The sequence below is a fragment of the Leiobunum rupestre genome, chromosome 4, assembly GCF_980474605.1.
Source record: "Leiobunum rupestre chromosome 4, qqLeiRupe1.1.hap1, whole genome shotgun sequence".
In the NCBI taxonomy this organism is placed as follows: domain Eukaryota; kingdom Metazoa; phylum Arthropoda; class Arachnida; order Opiliones; family Sclerosomatidae; genus Leiobunum; species Leiobunum rupestre.
This window is the reverse complement of record NC_143387.1, coordinates 48,133,607-48,155,154: the sequence shown is the minus strand read 5'-3', so window position 1 is coordinate 48,155,154 and position 21,548 is coordinate 48,133,607. Positions and strand designations below refer to the sequence as shown.

Sequence of the window (21,548 nt, the reverse complement as noted above, 5' to 3'; positions counted from 1 at the left end):
TTTAAATCCATTCAACAGGCGAACGGCCGTATAAAGAAAAGAGTTCTAAGATGGGTAATTTAAGCCAAAACGCGTCTTCGTCGATTTACGGCTTACAGTTTTCTTCGTGATGTAGTGCGGCGGGCGGGCGGCCGAACGCGCTGAAATATAGAGGCCAATATATAATTTGGCCGTTTTCGTCGGACCCTAATCTAAGTACGTGATCTCGACGAAGGAGGAATGACCTTTCCTTTTTGAGAAACGGAGAGAGAAAATATTACGCGAGCAAAGAGAAAAAAACTACCACAAGAAAAAAAGTATTAGACGAAGTCGACGGCCAACTAGATCCCCCCTTTTTCCAGAATACGACCTTCGTGTTTTTGAGGCCAGTGTGTTAAGCATTACGTCTCACGTACTGGCCTCCACTCCCTCCCCTCACCTTCTTAATACCGACGTAAAAAGGATATTTAGGGATCAAAATATCGAATTTTTCGTTTTTATTCCAGTTTTTGTTGGGCCAATAATTACAGTTCGTTGCTCTGTTTGATAAAACACCTGTCTACCGTTTCAAAAGCGGAAACCTCCTAAATTAAACGCTTCTTTCAAGAGGGGGGTTTCTAATAAAGCACGATTTTAATCATTGTGAACGTTGTGACCAGAAGAATTCGGGTTAAGATGTATTAACCCGATTGACACGCTTATAATAAAGAACCCGGATAAAACGCTATTTTAAACACCCTCAAAATTGGTTCAAGCAAAAATTCAATTCAATTAAACGAAGCGTATGCCAAGACATGGCTAAAATTTAAAGTAAACTTTTATCCGACCAACGAGATTAAAATTTATCAAGCGATAGATAACTAAAAGTATCAAGATTCGGATATTCATCCTTCGTCGAAGCAGGAAAGGTCATTATTTTGCAAAACAAATGTGGGTAAAAAGATACCGTATTTCCTCATAAATGAAACGTGTTCCATCAATTTAATTTTAATGATTTATGAAACTGCGACTAAGGTCAGTATTAAGAGTGAAAACAGATGGAAGAAAGCTACCAAATCGTATTTAGTTAAAAAGCCACTTTAAAAAATCGAGAGTTATAACTAAATGAAAAAGGGCATTTTCCGAGATTGAATATAAAGATTTGACGAAAATCCATTCTTGGAAATAGAATACCCTTTTGCTCGAGCGGCGAATTACCGCCGAAAATATGATCCCGGGGTTTATACCTACAACGGCTTATAAGCTTGATGAATGGACTTGACTCGAAGGATTTCGTGAGTTCGAATCTTCGTAGAGAGACGGTTCTTAAAAGCTGTATCGAATATTGCCCAAACCCGGAAATAAAAGCGATGTAAAAATAGACTCCCGATTTTTTTCTGTTGCACCATCTTGGAGGGGTAGAATTTGGGGGGGGGCAGGAATCAGTCATTAATGACCGACCGGGAAACTGGACGCTGAAAAAACGACACTTTATAACCTGACAAAAACCATTAATTTCCAATCGGAACGAAAGTTAATGCGATGGAATTAGAAATTTATCACCGGGAAATTGAAAAGTGAAACCAAATATCTACAAACGACACCTTTAGTTTTTACCTTCGCTATGTAGTGATAATTGATTTTAAAACCCTTTAGAAAGTTCGGGAGAAAATTTCATAATTTTAAGAATGTTCGACCGAATACGTTGACTTCAAGACTCGATCGAGCGAACGCGAAAAAGGGTTTTTACCCTTCCAAAATAACGGTACATCATTACCCGCGGATGGTGGTAAACGAAAAAGCTTCGAGCCGTAAACAGTCGGGTTCGTCGATATCGAAATAAAGATGGGTCAGAAAAATTTGGGGGAAAAATCGTTTTATTGACCATCAAGTTCGAGAAAAAGGCGTGTCGGCTGTTAATGGGCTCTTCCAAAAACATTCAAGCGTGACGATATAATGATCCGCGCAGAAGACAAGAAGGGTTCGCTTTTCAGCTGATTCGTCCGCGTTGCTGATCTGCGTGGATTTACGGCTGCGGAGATGAGAAATGAGAATCTGCAGAAACCTATACCGACAACGCGGCAACCTTCTGGTTTTTGCCGTCGTAAATGACGCGAATCTTCAATGATAGCCCCCCTGGTTCGCTCGAGACCATTCATCATCCAAATGACATTAGAGCCCCCCACGTGGGGCCCCAGCCCGGGGAAGGCGCCAGTACAGAGACTGCAGCCGATGCTAAAAAGACAAGACGAAAGGAACGCGCGCGTTCGTCCAAACAGCATTTTCCATTTCGTGAAAAACCAACACTTGACTCGCGAGTCAGTGGGTGATACCTGGAAGGAATAGGTAATCCTTAATGGTTGTAAACCTTTTTCCAACAAAGGAGCGTTGTAAAATTAATTATTTAATAATTATATAGGCAAGTTGAAAATTGCCAAACCAATTTGAATTTAAGCAAGTACTTCCAACTTATAATCGATCTTATTTGACTTATTTATACGAGACACCAACACCGATTCTTTCAGTCACTTGGAAAACATGTCGAATTGAGTATACCTAACAATGGTTGGGGTATAAAAAATGTCCTTGTTCGTGTACCGCTGTTTGACCCGTTCGAAAAAACAACAAAAAGCAATTCGTTTTTACCATCGTGTTCCGTTGATTGAATGTCAGATTGGTATAAGAGGTTTATAAGCGCCAGGAAATTGCGGGTTCATTTGTTGCGATTTAATGCGTCTTTCAGAATGCTTTACAATATGAACGGGTCCTTTTAAAAAGGAACCTTGGGAATTTGACGGCGTTTCTTTCGTCAATGGATCCTCCAATGAAATAAATCGCTAAATTAAAGGGTTGCGACACGTGTTTTTTTTTAAATTTTACGAGATTTAAATTTGAATTATAGAAACTGTTTGCAGGGGGGTCATAATATTAATAAGATTGAGCCGTTTCGATTTGGGCCCCTTCCCTTTTAACTCTTTGACTGTACGACAGCGAGACATACTCACGACAGTCATAATCATTATAGGCTGTCCGACATCAAAAAATTTCGAAAAAGACACAACTTTAATCGATAGCGCTCCTTGAAAATCACGCCCTTCCCTTTAATTTATGCGCACGATGCAATAACGCTAGTATACCTACCCCCTCAGACCTTGCCAAATTATATTTAACAAGTAGTTCATGATTATGCTTCATTTTATTCTTTGTGTTCTATTTAACGTTAAAAATCGTAACAAATTTATCCCATTAAGATTTGTGGTCACCAAACGAGTTTAGTTTGAATAAAGTGCCGGGCTCTTTTTGTTTTAATTTTCTAAATACGATTTGAATAACATATTATAAAGGGATATTAAACTATTAAATTATCCATAATTGTTATAAAATAGCATTAGTCAATTTTATTACATCGGCTATTATATAAGGCTCTATCTAAGCCTTATCAAAGAAAAATATAATCCCGTTTTTGGGTAAATATATCGAAAACAAACACTTATTAAAAGCGACATTTTGGGGCGTGGAAGCTGGGTATCCTCGCAGAAATAAATAAACTTTGTTATTTCCTCATAAACTTTCCCATCACGGACGCGGCTCGAACATCGAAAATAATGAAGGCAAAATACTGGATATCGATATTAGAAAAGTAAACGGCACCAACGCCAAAGCGCCTTCGCGAAATCAAGTCGAATCCACCCCGAAGCTGAAATTTATTATCGTCATGATCCCAATTTTCTCTTTTTACTCGCGTATAATGTAGTCCGGCCCTAACCTGCAGGGGCCAGCCACGGCTAAATTTAGGTCTCCGAATAAGACTCTAGAGAAAGCCCGATGCTTAATTCCAGGACCTAGATTTCCTTTAATGTTAATTACCGGTACTGGCAGATATCTTAGAAGGGGGGGGGGAGCTATCGTGACTGGAGAGACCCCTCACGTGTCGCGTCTCCACGATTATACCACGCACAGAGAAAAAGGCCCCTCCGACGAGAAAACTTTTCTCTTTATATAATAGATCGTTTTGATTAGACTGTTCATCTTTCGGAGTCTAACCTAGTCACCTAGATTCGACTTTGGCTGCTGGAAATGTACCTATATATATACGCCCGAGGCATGCCCTAATCGACGACGCAAATATAATACCAGTTTCGGGTTTCTCGGCGATAGCGCTAAATATATATCTGGCCGTGGTTGGTTAATCTGTATAATCTTTGATTCGACATCGACTTTGTCGATCCCAAACTGGCCAATAAGTTTTGATTTTTACGTCACGACCAAACCTAGCGGCGATCTTTTTTTTGTTTTTTTAAGGTATTGAAAAATTTCTCAAGCCCCTCAAGTTATTTTATTCCACCGCGAGCCATGATTTTCGAAATCCCGATATATTTATCTCTCTGGCTGGCTCGCCGCGGAGAGATTTCGAGTTTTGACCTTCTTTTAGCTTAAAGGTCAATAGTCTTTGCCAGGTATACCCAAACGAGGAAACGTTAGACGCCTATTTTTCTCGATTAAATGGAGCACTCACGAGCGTTAAACGGAGGAGGGGGGGGGTCTCTTTCGAAGGCCCCGTTTCACCATTCGCAGACAGTCAAAACAAAGACGTTTTGTTCCACGCGCTTGGAGGGTCATTCGTCCGTGTCAAAGGATCGTCTTTGACGTTAAGGCGGACCAAAGGATCCTCGATGTACACTTTCTTTTCGGACACTCGCGCATTTTAGATTTTCTCGCGCGTGCGGGATTTACCGTTATTTAACTACTTATTTGACGGTAATGATATTTTAATTTTATGGATAAATATATGATTCTTGATCTTGCTCGAGCAGTTCTTAATAGTTCGTGCTCATTTTACAGAGTATCATTAAAAAATTCGTACCAAGGGTATTATTACAAATATCTAAACGACTACCTACAAAATTTCGCAATGAAATATATTAATTGTCAAAAACCTAGTTCGGATTGAAAGAATTTTAACTATTTTCCACAGTACTGTAAGAGAATAGAGTAAACTGATTTTAAAGGTCAATCTGAGGTCAAAAATAAATAGTAAATGGCTATAGCGTGGATAAGTCTCCAAAAATACCGTGTTTTTTAACACGACTTTCTACAGGCTCTCAGACTGGTCATTTTCGTGGAATCAGCCTATCCCAAATGTAATAATTGTTTAACCTCTACGTCCCGAGGTACAGTACAAAAGGACGCGCTAAAAAAAATTGAAAATTAAATTAAAAATAGCCACGTCGAACTCGGCGTTCGTCCTTAATAGAGGCGAAAGAATGCGACAAACAGAAGCGAATGGATGGCGAAATGAGCTGACTGCACACGCAAGCACGCGAGGTTGTAGATTCGGGTCTCTCTTCTCAGATTCCCCAGATGTTCTTCGCGAAAAGACGAAAAAATTTATTTCCTCGAGTTTACTCGAGCGGAACCACCAGATCTGCGTTTGGATTCTCTTTTTTTAAATTTCGATTGAAAATTTTGTTCAAAGACGCGTATAAGAGGAAAATAATAACCGAATATTAAACTATATAGGAATCGTACAAACTATTTTTTCTTCTTCTGTCGTGGTGGGATGCCCCTAAATAAGACGGAGCTAGAACCGCGTCGCTTTTCATTATTCAAGTCACCAACGAGCAATGACAACTGATACTTTTTACCTTCGTGTTTTTTTTTGTAACAAGTGAGAAATATAATAAAATATAACTGATACTTATACTAACAGAATAGTTAGTCCGTGAAATATCGAGTTCAATCGCTTCAAATCCGTCGAAAGTAATCGTGACATTCTTATCCATCATGATTGTAATCGGGTTGTCACTGATTTTATGTCGTAGTCGGTGGTTAAAGATAAGGTTACGTTTTTAAGTGTCAACAAAAGCGTACCAATTTATAATCAGCTAGGTTTATACCCAAGGCACCATCTTAGGCCTAAGTCATCCAGTTACTTTTAAAGCCATTAATTCAGGTGGCCGGGTTACAATGCGTAGGAGGGTGGTGACCAGCACTTCATGCCACGCGAGCCAACAGCTCCCTACACTAACTATTGTCGTTAACCTCTACAAGTTTTTAGTAAGGAAACATTACGGGCCAAAGTCTAAATTGAATGCTATGCGGAAATACTAAAATAAATCGTGTAACTCAAGGACAGCCAATGACCATTTATGGTCGAGCTTAATGGTCAAACACGATCATATAACTGGATCTGAATTTCATATTAAAAAATAAAGGTTCTTGGAATTTGAAAGCGACAAAACAAAACAGTGATTGCTACAAATTAAATAAAAATCATGACGGGAAATTGAAAATAGGAATTGAAACGCGTCGCGCTGTCTTTTAACCAGCGCCGATCATTCTAAATTCCAACTCGTTTCGATACGCCACCAGTCGATAGTTCAACGACACTCAAACTTTCTTTGGGGAGTCAGCGATCAGTCAAAAGGTGTACGACACCCTGGGGTTCCATCCACCGCCGTGTGTCGTCAGTCCTTAACCTTGCCGCCGCGCGCTTGACGCGTCATCGAAGCGAGAAAAAAGCTCCGTCTTTTTGAGCGTGAAGAATTAATGTCGATTTAAATGACAAATTCGCGTCGTTCGTGTCACTAATAAATGAAAGAGAGCAATCTTCGACGTACCGCCAACTCGCTTTGGGGGAAGCCGAGGTGTGAAATAGTTTTTGGTGAATAACGAACATACGCAGTCCGCATTCTAAGTAGGAATCAACGGCTCCGGAGCACGTGTCTGAATTCAAAGGATAAACCTTGCACTTGGCTGCCAGATACCTAGGGAAAACAGGTCGCCATTTACATTATCTCTCTCCAGAGTCTGATTAAAGCGCTTTTATCTCTTCCGGAAATACTTAACAGCTGCGATTGAAAATTACATTCCGAAGTGTATGTTTAATAATTCGAGCAGTATTCACACTCAGAAATCGCCTTTCAATATCGATCCTATAACCTCTTCGGTTATTTATTACGCCTAAACTGCGCTTAAAACTATCAGTTTTGTTTTGTTTTTAAAATTGGTTGATTTTTAATCTTTCTAATTCTAAATAAATTTAAAAATAAAAGACCTACCTACTATACAGAGTGTTTCAAAAGGTAATGCAAAATTTTTAAGGAGCTGTAGGGGTGAGTTGAGAAGTATGCCTGTTTTTCCCCCATTTTCCTACGATGAGTTAAAAGAGCGCCAGAGAGCTTCAAAGTATGGCCTACTAGCCCCTGGAAGTAGGCTGCAAGAAGCGTAAATATTTAAATTTATGTCTAATTTCAGATTTATTTATAAACGTCAGAGTTTTTCAACGGAGTTCTGCATAAAATACACAACTTCATTGTAAAATGTTCCACTAAAATTTGTATAAATTAAAACTGCAATGGTTTCGGTACAAATTGGACCAATCAAATGGTCACGTATGTTTTACGAGAAGGTAAATTTTTACTATAAAATATTCATTTCATAAACCGTTCTTTAAAACCACTCGTAATAGTATATACCGGGACCTTAAGAAAATCTTAAAAAATACATTGTGAATATTTTTTCGAGTAAGACCTTTTATCTTCTAATCCGGGACGGATGAAAAGGTCAAAAGGTTCACGGTAATTTTTTTGCCGCTGATATATACGTAAAGTTTCAATTGCAACATCCCGTCACTGTGTCAAAGGTCAAATAGTGACGAGCGCAGCCTCCGAGGCGAAACCCGCAACGACTCGTGTATAGAACCCAATCGCCATATGTATAGCCCTAAGCGTACCTTGATTGGGTTTGACCTTTCAAGCTTCGTAGGGGTCGCTAAAAATTACGCCGGGACAGTGGTTTAGGGGGTCTTCCCAATAAGCTTTCAATCTTTAAAAGAAGTTAATTGACCAAAAACCGTACAGTCGTCAATGTTAGAAATTCGAAACTTCTTTCATTTCCCAACAGATGGAGTTAGGCGCGGAAAAACTCGCAAGAGTTGAGAAGAGAGAGGTAGATATTTACATGGCTGAATTGCGAGATTGACAGGTTTCTTCTTGTTGTTGGTGGCGTTGGGAGGGCTGAGATACGCGTAGCTAATCACGGAGAGCCGCGGCGCCGGGTTTTGACGCGCTGTTTACACCATGCTTGGGTGACTCTTTTGTGGCGAACTCAGACGATGAATTTTCCGGCCGCTTTAATCTCGTTTTTACATTGAAACCTCTCAAACCCGGCTCCCCCCTCCCCCCTCTTCGGAACTTAATAGATTTACTCAACTGTTCTCACGCGTGATAAATAAGGCTTTTGTACAGGGTGCTCCTTCTCTATTTTACATAATCTGATATGAACGTTTTATATTCAACATTTTTTCTTTGGGAAATAATTTTTTTTATTCACTTACGCGCGTTTTGAGAATTGAATTTGGTACATTTCGTATATTCCCAAAAAGGCTTTTCACCATATTCCGATGTCATACGATGGTGATGGTGTCTTAGACTAGGCGCCCACTGGCTCTCTGTTTCGTATCCGCCCTGCCTTCCACAAGGAATTGTCTCCGTTACGAAGCAAAGGCTTGTGGAAGCTAGGACGGAGACGTTACGAGGAGCAGTGAGCAAAGAGGTCTAGCTTTTCCTAGCAAGTGCGTAAAACTATTATTGCCGTAAAATAGGCGTACCACTTAAAGATATTTATCTTTCGATTTAAAAAAAACTAACGAAATCGCTTGTGATACCTTCGTACGGGTTTAGATATATTGAAATATTTTTTCGCCGGTGGAGGGATTGTAATAAGCGCTTTAGTCCTTTTCCGAAAAGTACCCGTCGTTAATTTGTCCAAGGTGGTATTGCCATTAGTTATCTCTTTACCAGAACTCTTCTTTTACAAGACACGTTACGCCCTTTATTCAAAAACACGACACTTCTGTCAAGGTCGTAATTTAAAATAACCTTTAATCAAAACTACACAGTAACGAGGCATTTTATTTTCGACGGGCGCCGCCATCTTGTTCCGTCGTACCATCAACTAGGCTGCGTCCGGGTGAAATGGCGGCTCCCGCGCGTCAACGAAAGAAAAAGCACGCGAGCTCACCTCGACTATAAGGTAATATCATCAAATTAAAAAGCCGTTATCGCTTCGAATAATGTCGCGAAAGCAATAACGTGTCTTAAATGGTATAGTAAAAAATAAAAATTCAATCGAATTAAGAAAAGACACGAAAATATTTCTCAACCGAAAATATTGTGACGCAAAGACACGATGCATTCGTTTGGATTACCGCTTCGTTCGGAATTAACATAATAATTTCAATCAAAAAGTTAACTACGGGTTTTCGTTTTGACCGCGGGGCTTTCGGGACTTAATGATAAAAAAAAGGATTAGACCTTGATTGGAAAACCTCGTGGACCTTCGCGAAGCATTTAATACCACTGCCGCATTCGACGCCCCCTTGGAGGGCTTGTGTGTTCGAAATATTTCAATCGTAGGTCTGGCAGAGATTAAAAAAAACACCATTTCGGCGCTCTTAGAGACACCGCGAGTGGTAGAAGAAAATTAATTATAACCCGTATACAAAATATAGTTACGAAATACCGCGTGTACTCGACATTTTTTCATTATCGTTATTAATGAATATTTTGCAAATTGACCCGCGACGTTAATAATTCGATTTCAAAGGTAAGTTGATATTTCCAAGTAAATTCCCATTTATCGTACTGGTATCGCGATTAACCAATCTTCCGCCACATAAATCACATTGATTTATTATTGCGCTATAAAAAAATTATTTTCCATACCCGTTTCTATATATTAAATTAATTAATCTCGGTAATCACCATTATTAGAGATTATACGTATGACGACAAGGAAGGAAACCACTGTTCCAATTACGTTTTATTTACGGTCGTAATTTATACGTTACTAAATTAGATTATGATCTATAATATCTACACTTGTTTAGAATATAATATTTTCCGTTCCATAAGCGGATTAAACATAATAGTTGAATTTTAATAAGATCTATTTTTTAACAAAGTACGCAAATGAGTTTTAAGAACGTCATAGAATCGGGTGGGGGGGGGGGTGTCTGCATAATGTAAAACTCTTAAATGAAATGGTAATAAAAACAACTTACGGGGCTATATTTCAAATCTGAAACTATAAGAAAAAATCTCGAGACTATTTGCAATATATAACCATTAACGGCTCTCGAGGATAAATGCTACCTGCTCTATAATCACTAACTTTCGTCACTGTCGCGGGATCTGTTACTACGCCACCATTTTTGAACGGTGTCTAATTTAATTTGACCATGATAGACAGTATCTCGTACTCAAATTAATTATTAGAAGGCGTTAAGACGACCTAGTTAGTATGCGATACTTTTTACTTCTCAGCGATTGTGTATGGAATAAAGCGTGGCTAACGTTATAGAACGCCTTTTTTTAATTTTAGTAGGGTCACTTTGTAGCTTTGCCTATGGCGGCCATTTTGTTCGGGTTATTTTATTGTCTATGCTAACTTTATAGAACGCCTTTTTTAAATTTTAGTAGGGTCTCATTTTGTAGCTTTGCCTATGGCCACCATTTTGTTCGGGTTATTTTATTGTCTATGGAATAAAGCGTGGCCAACTATATAGAACACCTTTTTTAATTTTAGTAGGGTCACTTTGTAGCTTTGCCTGTAGCCGCCATTTTGTTCGGGTCATTTCATTGTCTATGCTAACTTTATAGAACGCCTTTTTTAAATTTTAGTAGGGTCACTTTGTAGCTTTGCCTATGGCCACCATTTTGTTCGGGTTATTTTATTGTCTATGGAATAAAGCGTGGCCAACTATATAGAACACCTTTTTTAATTTTAGTAGGGTCACTTTGTAGCTTTGCCTATGGCGGCCATTTGATCGGGTTATTTTATTGTCTATGGAATAAAGCGTGGCTAACTTTATAGAACACCTTTTTTAATTTTAGTAGGGTCACTTTGTAGCTTTGCCTATGGCCACTATTTTGTTCGGGTTATTTCATTGTCTATGGAATAAAGCGTGGCCAACTATATTGAACACCTTTTTTAATTTTAGTAGGGTCACTTTGTAGCTTTGCCTATGGCGGCCATTTGATCGGGTTATTTTATTGTCTATGGAATAAAGCATGGCTAACTTTATAGAACACCTTTTTTAATTTTAGTAGGGTCACTTTGTAGCTTTGCCTATGGCGGCCATTTGATCTGGTTATTTTATTGTCTATGGAATAAAGCGTGGCTAACTTTATAGAACACCTTTTTTAATTTTAGCAGGGTCACTTTGTAGCTTTGCCTGTAGCCGCCATTTTGTTCGGGTTATTTCATTGTCTATGCTAACTTTATAGAACGCCTTTTTTTAATTTTAGTAGGGTCACTTTGTAGCTTTGCCTATGGCGGCCATTTGATCTGGTTATTTTATTGTCTATGGAATAAAGCGTGGCTAACTTTATAGAACACCTTTTAAAATTTTAGTAGGGTCACTTTGTAGCTTTGCCTATGGCGGCCATTTGATCTGGTTATTTTATTGTCTATGGAATAAAGCGTGGCTAACTTTATAGAACACCTTTTTTAATTTTAGTAGGGTCACTTTGTAGCTTTGCCTATGGCCACTATTTTGTTCGGGTTATTTCATTGTCTATGGAATAAAGCGTGGCCAACTATATTGAACACCTTTTTTAATTTTAGTAGGGTCACTTTGTAGCTTTGCCTATGGCGGCCATTTGATCGGGTTATTTTATTGTCTATGGAATAAAGCGTGGCTAACTTTATAGAACGCCTTTTTTAATTTAAGTAGGGTCACTTTGTAGCTTTGCCTATAGCCGCCATTTTGTTCGGGTTATTTTATTGTCTATGCTAACTTTATAGAACGCATTTTTTAATTTTAGTAGGGTCACTTTGTAGCTTTGCCTATGGCCACCATTTTGTTCGGGTTATTTTATTAATTATCTGTAGAACAAGAAATATTTGGCGTTCTACCACGTCAAATATTTATACTTTTAGTAGTATCACTCCGTGGCATTAGCTATGACCACTATTTGGTGTTAATTTCTTTAATTCTCTATGACGTCACGTGTCCAATCCAAATATGATATCACGCCGTATTCGTCCTAGCTAGCTTTGTTATTATTCATTAACGCCCTTTGAAGTTACCGGCAGACGTGACGTTTAAATTTACACGTCGTTTTGTAGGTCAGTTTATTCCAGCCTTGAAAAATCAGGATGTCTTCATTAGTATTTAACGAGAGTTGAAGCGATTAAGTGGGCTACGGCCAGAATATCGTCAAAAGCTATTAAAATCGGGCGTTGGAGATCCGTGAATAAGGGCGCGTGCGACCGGACAACTGGGTCAGTAGCGCTCTCCGAGTGTCCAATCCTTTCTAATTTTAAAACGGCTAATTCGCCCCTCGCGGCCTTTATCACAGAAGCCTCGTTTTAACGGTAAAACAATGGGACGCTCGCGTTTTTGATCCGAGAACAAACGTTAACACTCGCGGTTCAACGCTTTCTCTACTAACACCTTTCTGCAGAAGGCCTATTGTGAAAGGGAAACAATATAATATTCAAACGCTTAAATGGTTATTGACACGGGGGTTTCTGAAGACCATTAAATTCATCACATATTTTAAGAACATTTTAAACGGTATAATACCGTAAGAAAGTTCTCATTTGAAATCGAAGTAACAAACATTTAATTAGAACAATAACTTCATACCTTTATTTATTAGATTTCACAGAGCAATTTTCAACTGCTCAAATAAAATTGAAATAATTTTGGGATATTCGTTATTTTGGTTACATAACGAATAAATAATGTAGGATTTATACCGTCATCACGAACGCGACAGTAATTACCAAACTATAAGTCGACAGTAAATACCGAAAGAAAATCGGTACACATTTCATTTTTGTTCGATTGTGAAATCAAATTCTTGTACCTTCCAAATTATAAAAAAAAACGTATGAAAATTTATCAGCCATTGTGAAGAGTAATTTGGTTACAAATCTTTGTATGATATATCTTATTTATGCCTAAAGTCACCAATCATTTTTAGTCACGTATAGGGAAGTTATTCTTTAAATTTGACAATGACGCGTAAAACCTTAGCGACTATATCCATCAAAGTTTAATATTAATTTATTCCGGTCACATTTCTCATTAATTTCTATACATTTTTACACGAAAAAAGGACAATCTAACAAATTGAAGTTCGACTGCTTTAGCTAGTGTTAAATCATCGGTAATTATAGTTATAAAAAACGTGTACCGTATTGAATGTGCTCGTAATAATAACGTTTTTATTTTTCAAGTTTAGGGATTAAGAATTGTGAATTCTTAATTTACGGTTCGGTTTATTTCGAAAATTTAAATAAGACCATGATTTTAGTCAATTAATTTTACGCGTCGGTGCATTTATAAAATTAAAAAGAAACAATTGTCTAAAATCAAGGTGTTGGTCCATTTGATCGAAAAATATGTGATCGACAGTCGATCATTATACGTTGCAATTGATCGAAATTCAATTTGATCGAATCCCATTTGTCATTTGTTTCATAAGATCGAACCTTCAAATGATCGAATACTATTTGATCGAATTCAAAAGTATTTATAGTACCAGTTGGTATGTTTTTATTTTACCGAATGTCAATATGAAGTGCAGAAGGAATAATTATGGAATAATTCATTGCTTAAGTGCAGAAGGAATAATGATGGAATAATTCATTGCTTAAGTGCAGAAGGAATAATGATGGAATAATTCATTGCTTTAACTGTATTAAGCCACAAAGATGAAAAGATTTTTACTTTATACACTATATGATGGAATTTTTTATGACATCGACGATAACGGCCCGTTGTTTTGATATATATAAATAGGGTCAGGTTCGGTTAGGTTAGGTTAGGTTAGGTTAGGTTGATGTACGCGCGCCGTAGGCGCGTATGGACCGTTGCCTTTTCGATTTACTCCCAAAAACTAGTAGTTTTACCCTACAGTAGCTTTCGATCAAATTTCGTTCGATCAAATGCTATTCGATCAAATGGAAATTCGATCAAATTAGACCCGTTCGATCATTTGGGAATCGATCAAATAGACTCAAACCATTTCAGCAGTGTGACAATAGATTTTGTGATATTAAGATAATTAATATATTATTGAAATGACTGTATTTCTTAAGTTACACCATATTTTTGTGGAAAAAAGAATAATACTTCGGTCTAATAATATCGACAAAATAAGAGCATTCTTAATCGCGTTTCCAAATTGGGACCTAGGAAATACACTTACAATAACAACTCGCGATAAACGGTGAATCGGAGCAACCGGAGGTACGAAAAAACATTCTTAAAACGAGTAATCCGGATTTGAATGGTAATTAATTAGCGTCATATGATTCGGCACGTGTTTGGCGAGTCAATTTCGAGCGATCATCTGGTAGCTGGCGGTTACGAGTTGGCGACGTCCGTGAAATTTTCGGGAGACCACGATGAGTCGAGCGGACTCGAAAACGGCCGGTGCATGCCGAATGAGTTCCTGTTAATCGCTCCAAAAAAGGGGTTAAGACCTAAATGATGGAAGGAAGACACGCGGAAAAAGTTGTTGAAGAGCTCCAGGCTTCGTCAAGACGCCAGAATATGGGACGCCGAAAACTTTTAATTTTATACCGAGACCCATTTCATGGTGGCTTCTATTTTCGAGGCTGTTGATTAGAAACCCGCGCTCGGCTTGCTATCTTAATAACTTTTAACAGACCATTAGTTTACTCGTTACTAGGCCAGCGCGTGTGACTTGGCCGTATCTGATTTTGCGGCATGCCGTTTCTTAGGAAAAAAATTATAATTATATCACAATTTTATATAAAAAAATTATGAAAGCAACGGTTCATTTTTGATAATTTGTATGCAAAACGGGCGATCGAATTGAATTACAATTAATTTTGCAGCACGATCGTAACATTAGCTAAATTATATTAATTCAAATCAAATAATCGAGTGATAAATTTATTAATTAATGACCTTAATTAAAGGAGTCACGTGATAAGTTTTTTCTTAAGAATAAAACGATTCTATATTTTTATTTACGCAATAATTTAAACGTATTTTATTAATGTTTAACTCTAACCAATAGAATCTTTTAAAAAATATAAATTAATTCAATTTTTTTCGTAAAAGTACTTTGGAAGTCGTAACATTTACGAATACGCGGAATTATTTTTCCTTCATTGATAGAACGCTAGAATTTGGGAATATTTTAAAAACAAATCAATTACGTGTTAGAAAAGAGGGGAAATAACCATTATTTCTACCATCAAAATATGTAGAATTATTTAATTAGGCGTTATAATTACGATTTAGTAATTCGTTGTCGACAATCGGTAAAAAAAAGCTTTCCAAGAAATCGTAAAAATGAAAAGATCCTTCAACGGAATCGGCACTTTCGACAAATTCCAAAATGAGAAGCTATAAAACCGGGCGACCAGCCTGTATTATTAAGAATCTCAATATGTTTAAATCTCAGTTGACTCAAACACTGACACGTGTACCAATAATAAAAGCGTCAAGTAAAACTGGAATCGGTTTTTAAGTACGCGCCAAAGAGATGCTATTTTTTTATAAGCAAAGTCGTTAAAATATGACGGTCGATCATTTTCAAATGACGCCGCCGAAATTCACCCCGAAAAAAATGTTCGTTACAGCCTTGACCCCTATATAGGCTTAAACGAAAGATAAAACCTACACATCATAGTCGAAAAAGGTCGCCAAAAACAGAATCTAACCATGCCCCGTTGCGAGAGGTGGATTTTACGAACTAGGCAAATAAGCGCCAAATAGAAAATAAAAAAGAATAGGATTTTTGCGTCTCCTCTTCAAAATCCTTTGACGCGAAACAAAGAAAGAGATAGAGTTTAAACATCCGAACGCGTGGGAGGTTTCGTAAACGCATTTTCAAAAATTTAATTATGAAAAAGAGTTGCCACGTTCGGGCTTAGTTTGAGGTCCGTCATAACGCGTTTGTAAAGAAGGATTAGTCCCGAGTCAAGGGGACAGAAGAATGGAAAGTTTTTATTACCCCGTTTGTGGTGTTCGTCCAAAACTGGCAAAACGTCGTAAAACACCGCATTATCACGGAACTGTCCGACAATTTAAAAATTTGACGTACACTTGGACATTTTGACAATAAACATAACTTTATAATTCTTCGTAGTTTTAAATCTCGGTGTTTAATAGGAAATAACATAGTCGGCTTATTATAAAAAGACATTTCACCTCTGTATATTACTGAAAGACAATAAATTAAAAAAATTTGGAACACTCTTTAGTAATGAACTAAATGAACTTGAGGCATTTGGACAATGACACTTTTGATTCGTAGTTGTTTATACTTATTAGTAAGAGTCATTTCACCTTTTGATATTAGTAAAAGACCATACATATTTTGCATAAACTTGGGACATTTTGACAATGACACTTTTGATTCGTATAGTTGTAGACCTTGATGTTCATACTAAAAGACGGTAAATTTTTAAAAGGTTTGTAACACTCTTCGCAAATGAATGAAGTAACTTTTAATTGCCAAGTAATAATAAAGTTGGATATTTTGGGATAAAAACATTTCGCTTTGCTAAAATTTATTTTTATCAGAGTTGTGAGAATAACAAATACATTGCCAATAACTATTATTTAAACCACCACCTACCAACAGTCAAATTGATTAAAATAGCTCAAAAAACAATAAATAAGAACTATAACTTAATTTTCTGAATAATATTAATAATATTAATATTAATATACAGGGAGTTTCAAAAGGTTATGCAAAATTTTTAAGGAGTTGTAGGGAGTTTTTTGAGAAGTATGCCTGTTTTCCCCCCATTTTCTTACGATGAGTTAAAAGAGCGCCTGAGAGCTTCAAAGTGTAGCCTACTAGCCCCTGGAAGTAGGCTGCGACAAGCTCAAAACCAAGCAACAGGGACTTAAAATACTGTTTAACTTACCTTTTTACGCTGGTTACCTCGATTTGTTTATAAAGTCCTTTTTACCTTATCCATAAAGCAGACTAGGCAAAGTGCCTACTGCCTAGGAGACATTAGGGTCTACGATTCCATAAAATAGGGCCTACAAAGGTCCGAAAAGACGATAAATGAGCGATTTTTGCCTAAGGCCTACGGAAAGGTTAAAACGGCCCTGCACGAACCCAAACCTTAAGGTTTGCATTTCCCTGCTGATTGGTTTTGCGCTTGTTGCACCTAATTCCCGGGGCTAGTAGGCCACACTTTGAAGCTCTCTGGCGCTCTTTTAACTCATCGTAGGAAAATGGGGAAAAAACAGGCATACTTCTCAACTCACCCCCTAAAACTCCTTAAAATATTTGCGTAACCTTTTGAAACACCCTGTATACTACTACCAAGCACGATAACATACTACCCAGTAAAAATATCGGCAAGCGCCTAACCAAGCAGCAGGGACTTTAAATTCTGTTTAAGTTTAATTTTTTAGGCTGGTTACCTCGTTTTGTTTACAAAGTCCTTTTTTTACCTATCACACGAACCCAAACCTTAATGTTCCCGTTTCCCTGCTGCTTGGTTTTGCTCTCTAGCGCTCTTTTAACTCATCGTAGGAAAATAGAGAAAAAACAGGGATACTTCTCAACTCACCCCCTATTTACGACTCCTTAAAATGTTTGCATTACCTTTTGAAACACCCTGTATATTAGTCAGACATTTAGCGCTATAAACTAGTCAGTCGCGAGCGCAGTGTTACAAAACACGATTTTTTCTCGAAATGTAACTATTTGTCGCGTAGTTAGGGGCCCCGGCGACATTGTCTATTCCGTTGGGAAATGATAATTCAAAAGTGAGACTCGACATTGAATGACGTGTGGGGAAAAGGGGGCCGATGTGTTCGGCGAAACTCGGGAATGCATGGATGCGTCCGATAGCTTTTAGCAGCCGCGGAAAAGAGCAACAGGCGTTGGCACCTCTTTCGAGCCACACAAGTACAACGAATGAATGATTCAAAAAAGCGTTATTTGACTTTTATCTGAGAAAAAGTCTCAACTCGAATACCTTTTACATATTGAAAATGGTTTTCAAACGGTAATAGAAAAAATTTGATCTTAAATAAGCGGTTTCGAATACAAAATAGGGTTTTCCTACTCTCCAAAGAACCGTTTAGCGCGTCCAATTCCGTTTGACACGGAAAAAATTGCGATTTTTTCGAACCAGCCATCTCAGTGTCAAACGCTTCGGTCTGAGATCAGTCATGCGGGTATTATTTAAAAATAAAAATTGCTACTTTCGAGAAAACGAGCGGCTGAAAAGTATTTATTTCCAAAGGTTTGACCACTCTATACCTATAAGAAACTTTTCTTTCGATGGTTTGAAAAAGAAATATCAACGCATCCCCTTTTCTTTTGCCGAATTGATTCTCTAGGAGGGTCGATGATCCGCGATCGGGTTATCAACAAATATATTCCCTCATTATGGACGCCCTCCTACAGCAGCTATAGTTTGCCCATCACCCCTTCTATTCCGCAACCACAACTATCAGAGGCTGAAAATGCGAATGAGTTTGGTTTCAATCGCGCTCATTTGATCTTGCGGTACGTTGTTCCTAAGAAATAGTACGCGTTGTATTCCTCCGCCTTAGCGTTTCGAATCTGGTAAAGTGCCATGGAAATTAATTTTTTTATAAAATCTATGTGAAATAATGAAGAATATCTAAAATGTGTTTTAATTAAAAAAATCAATACTGATTATAACAAATATTGCGTTACCGTCAACATTAAGAATATTGTCGAGAGCGAAAGAAAATTAATTTGATAATTAATTTCCATACAACACACCACCCAAAACTGAAAATTAATATTGAAATAATGTACTTCTTTCTATTTTAGTAGATTGTGAAAAGTTAGAAAGGGCACTATCAAAACGCGTGAGCAAAATTCTCTGAGCTGACCGCTGCCCAGATTTATCGTTTAAGAATCACCCATTTATTTTCAAAATAAATATTTTTCGAATATCTTCTAATTTTTACGCATTTATGACTTTAGCTATCCTTATATGAAATACCAATATGTTTTTTACAATATTAATTTTGTAGTAACATTTTCCGTAGCATTTGATTTGATTAAGTGACCTTATCTCGAATTAGACATAAAAATGTGAAGGACAAAATTGCGTAACGACGTAAAATTTTGAATAACATCAAGATCGTGTTTTCGTGTCCGTTTTTTCATTTGTAGTAATTTATGCGATAAATGCACCTTTGAAAATGTACGCTAACAAAAGGGCCTTAGGGGTTAAATACCAAAATGTCTAACGTTTTAAAGTTGATAATACAAATAGGAAAGCGAAGAAAAATGTAATTACTCTCAGTAACCACTACCATTGAAATATAATTACGCGGCAAATCTCAAACAAGGTGTTAATGCTATTGCGAATTAGAGAAAAAGACAATTAAAAACACCCTTGCAAAAGAATTCAAATTATATATCAAATGAAATTTTGAAATGAAAATCATAATGACATTTTTATAGTTCAAAATTAAAAAAATAAATCCTATTTTCGCAAAATATTTTCTGAATTAAATATCAATTAAAAAAATAAAACCTTAAACAACGCGAATATATAGTGTAACTTTAAAAAAAGTGGATTTCGAGAAACGTTTCATCAAGGTAAAAAAATAGAACAGCCTCGAGCTATCCGCGCCATCTATCGAAACAGGCTCGAACGACTTTTCGAGAAAAAATTATTTTAAAAACCAACATGGAAATTCCACCGCCTATTATTAAACCCTAGTTAGCAAATAAATCATAGATTAAATAAATCTAGGATTATAAAAATATATATAAAAATTTAATCCCATTGGTATTAAAAAGAAACCCGAATTTAAAGCTAGAATGTGTGTTTTTTTTTGGCTCGACCACCCCGCAGCGCAACCGGCGAAGACTTCGGATGTAAAAATCATTATTTCTGGGTTACAAAAGATCGCAGCCACGTGAAGAGCGCGAGGGATTATCAATATAAATGGAAGGGGTACGTCATTAATTTAACCCGCTTGTACAATCGGCGCGGGTTTGAAAAGTGGCTGAGAGCTAAGGAGCGTTTTTGAATTCTCCATAATGCCAGTCCTTTCATGCCAAATCTTAATAGCTGTTATAAATGATATTAACGGGGACCACACTACTATTAAGCGTGGGACAGAATTTCACGAAAAAACGCGAGATATCCAGCTGGATATTTATTTGGAAATATAGATACACACACACACACACACACACACTATATCGGCTATTGGTTCCCCTCCAAGCGAAACCAATTTGGCAATCTATTGAATAATAAATATTTATTCGTTACATTCGCGATCCAAAAAGAAATTGTATGCAAATATTTTTTATCCGAATTCACAGGGTGTTTCGATTTTCGAACAACGAGCGGAAGAAATTAGAAACGCAACTTTGTTAAAAGGGAAAAATATACTGACGAGAGCTTTATGAGATTTAAATTCGCTCGCTATTCCCTGTTTTTCCTGATCATTTGAAGAAATTTTCCCCGACTTTTTAAGGTTAAAATTTTTATTTTATATTTTACTTTTATCAGAAGTTAATAAATTTCCATGGACTTATATATCAGTAAAAAGGTTATTGCAATGATGAAAAAATTGGCAAACTTTCAATGAAATAAATGATAATCATAGAATTTGTCATAGATCTACAGTAAAATTACCTTCATAAAGTGTCAAGTGAATTCCCTGACTTTTACCTGAATTTTTATAAATTTTAAAAATTCCCTGACCTTTCCCGGACTTTTTAGGCTCATTTTTAAATTCCCTGACTTTTCAAAGATTTTCCTATTTTCTCTGACGTGTGGCAGCCCTGTGATATTTTGGTTATGGTAAGTACTAAAAGTGAGTACTTCCAACTGTTATGACTATTCAGGTAGGAATTTTAAGATATCTTAAGATAATCAGTTTGTCAAACCATGTTTATACGTAATATTCCCTGACCGAGCAATAAGTTCTCAAATGGTATCTGATTTATTATCTCAAGTAGCTGATCTGAACAGATCTACTATAGATAATCTCACCAGTTTCGGTTATATAATCTTGTTGAGAAAATAAAAAAAACAGTTTGTCTGTTGGTTTACAATGAATTCAGATTAGTTTTGGGTCCATATCAACTGATTTAATAATATATGACCGTAAATGCGGATTATCTGATATCTGATTTATCACTTAATTATTAAATCAGTTCAGATAAGGCGATTGCTATCTGAGAATCGGCTGGAAGCACTACTTTAAATACTACCTCTAGACGTACGCGTTAATTAATTTGAAATGCTTTTTAATGAGAAACTAATACGAATCGCAAAATTATGGTTAATACACCTTAAAAAAAACTGTTTCTTACGTGCATAGTTTAATAAGCTGCTAAATAAATTATGCAAATATTGCTTTTAAGGGAATATTACTGTTAACGGTATATAAGGATTTAGAGGGTTTCCCCCAAAATAAAAGTATATTGTTGAAAAGGCACAGATGCTTTTACACCATGACCTCCAAAATGTTAATGTTTTTTTAAATAAAAGGTTTGAGTGGATGCGTACCCTCTATGGTTGGCGTATCGAGACCTTCAGATTATACGCGCCCGCAT

The 21,548-nt window shown here is 36.9% G+C and overlaps 1 protein-coding gene across 4 annotated transcripts in view; it reads right to left on the bottom strand.

Annotated features, from left to right (window-relative positions):
• LOC149948061 (ETS homologous factor-like) overlaps positions 1–21,548 on the bottom strand; it is a 51,409-nt gene that overhangs the window by 28,969 nt on the left and 892 nt on the right. The window contains exon 1 of one of the 4 annotated variants that reach the window (XM_090172994.1): positions 9,687–9,712. The exons of 2 other annotated variants lie outside the window; for them this stretch is intronic. Coding sequence is in view for 1 of the 2 variants with exons in the window: in XM_090172992.1 (XP_090029118.1) it covers positions 9,477–9,499 (23 nt within the window). In the remaining variant the exon portion in view is untranslated. Of the gene's footprint in view, positions 1–9,476; positions 9,666–9,686; positions 9,713–21,548 lie in introns of those variants that run through there. One more of the 4 variants, XM_090172992.1, reaches the window with a different exon arrangement.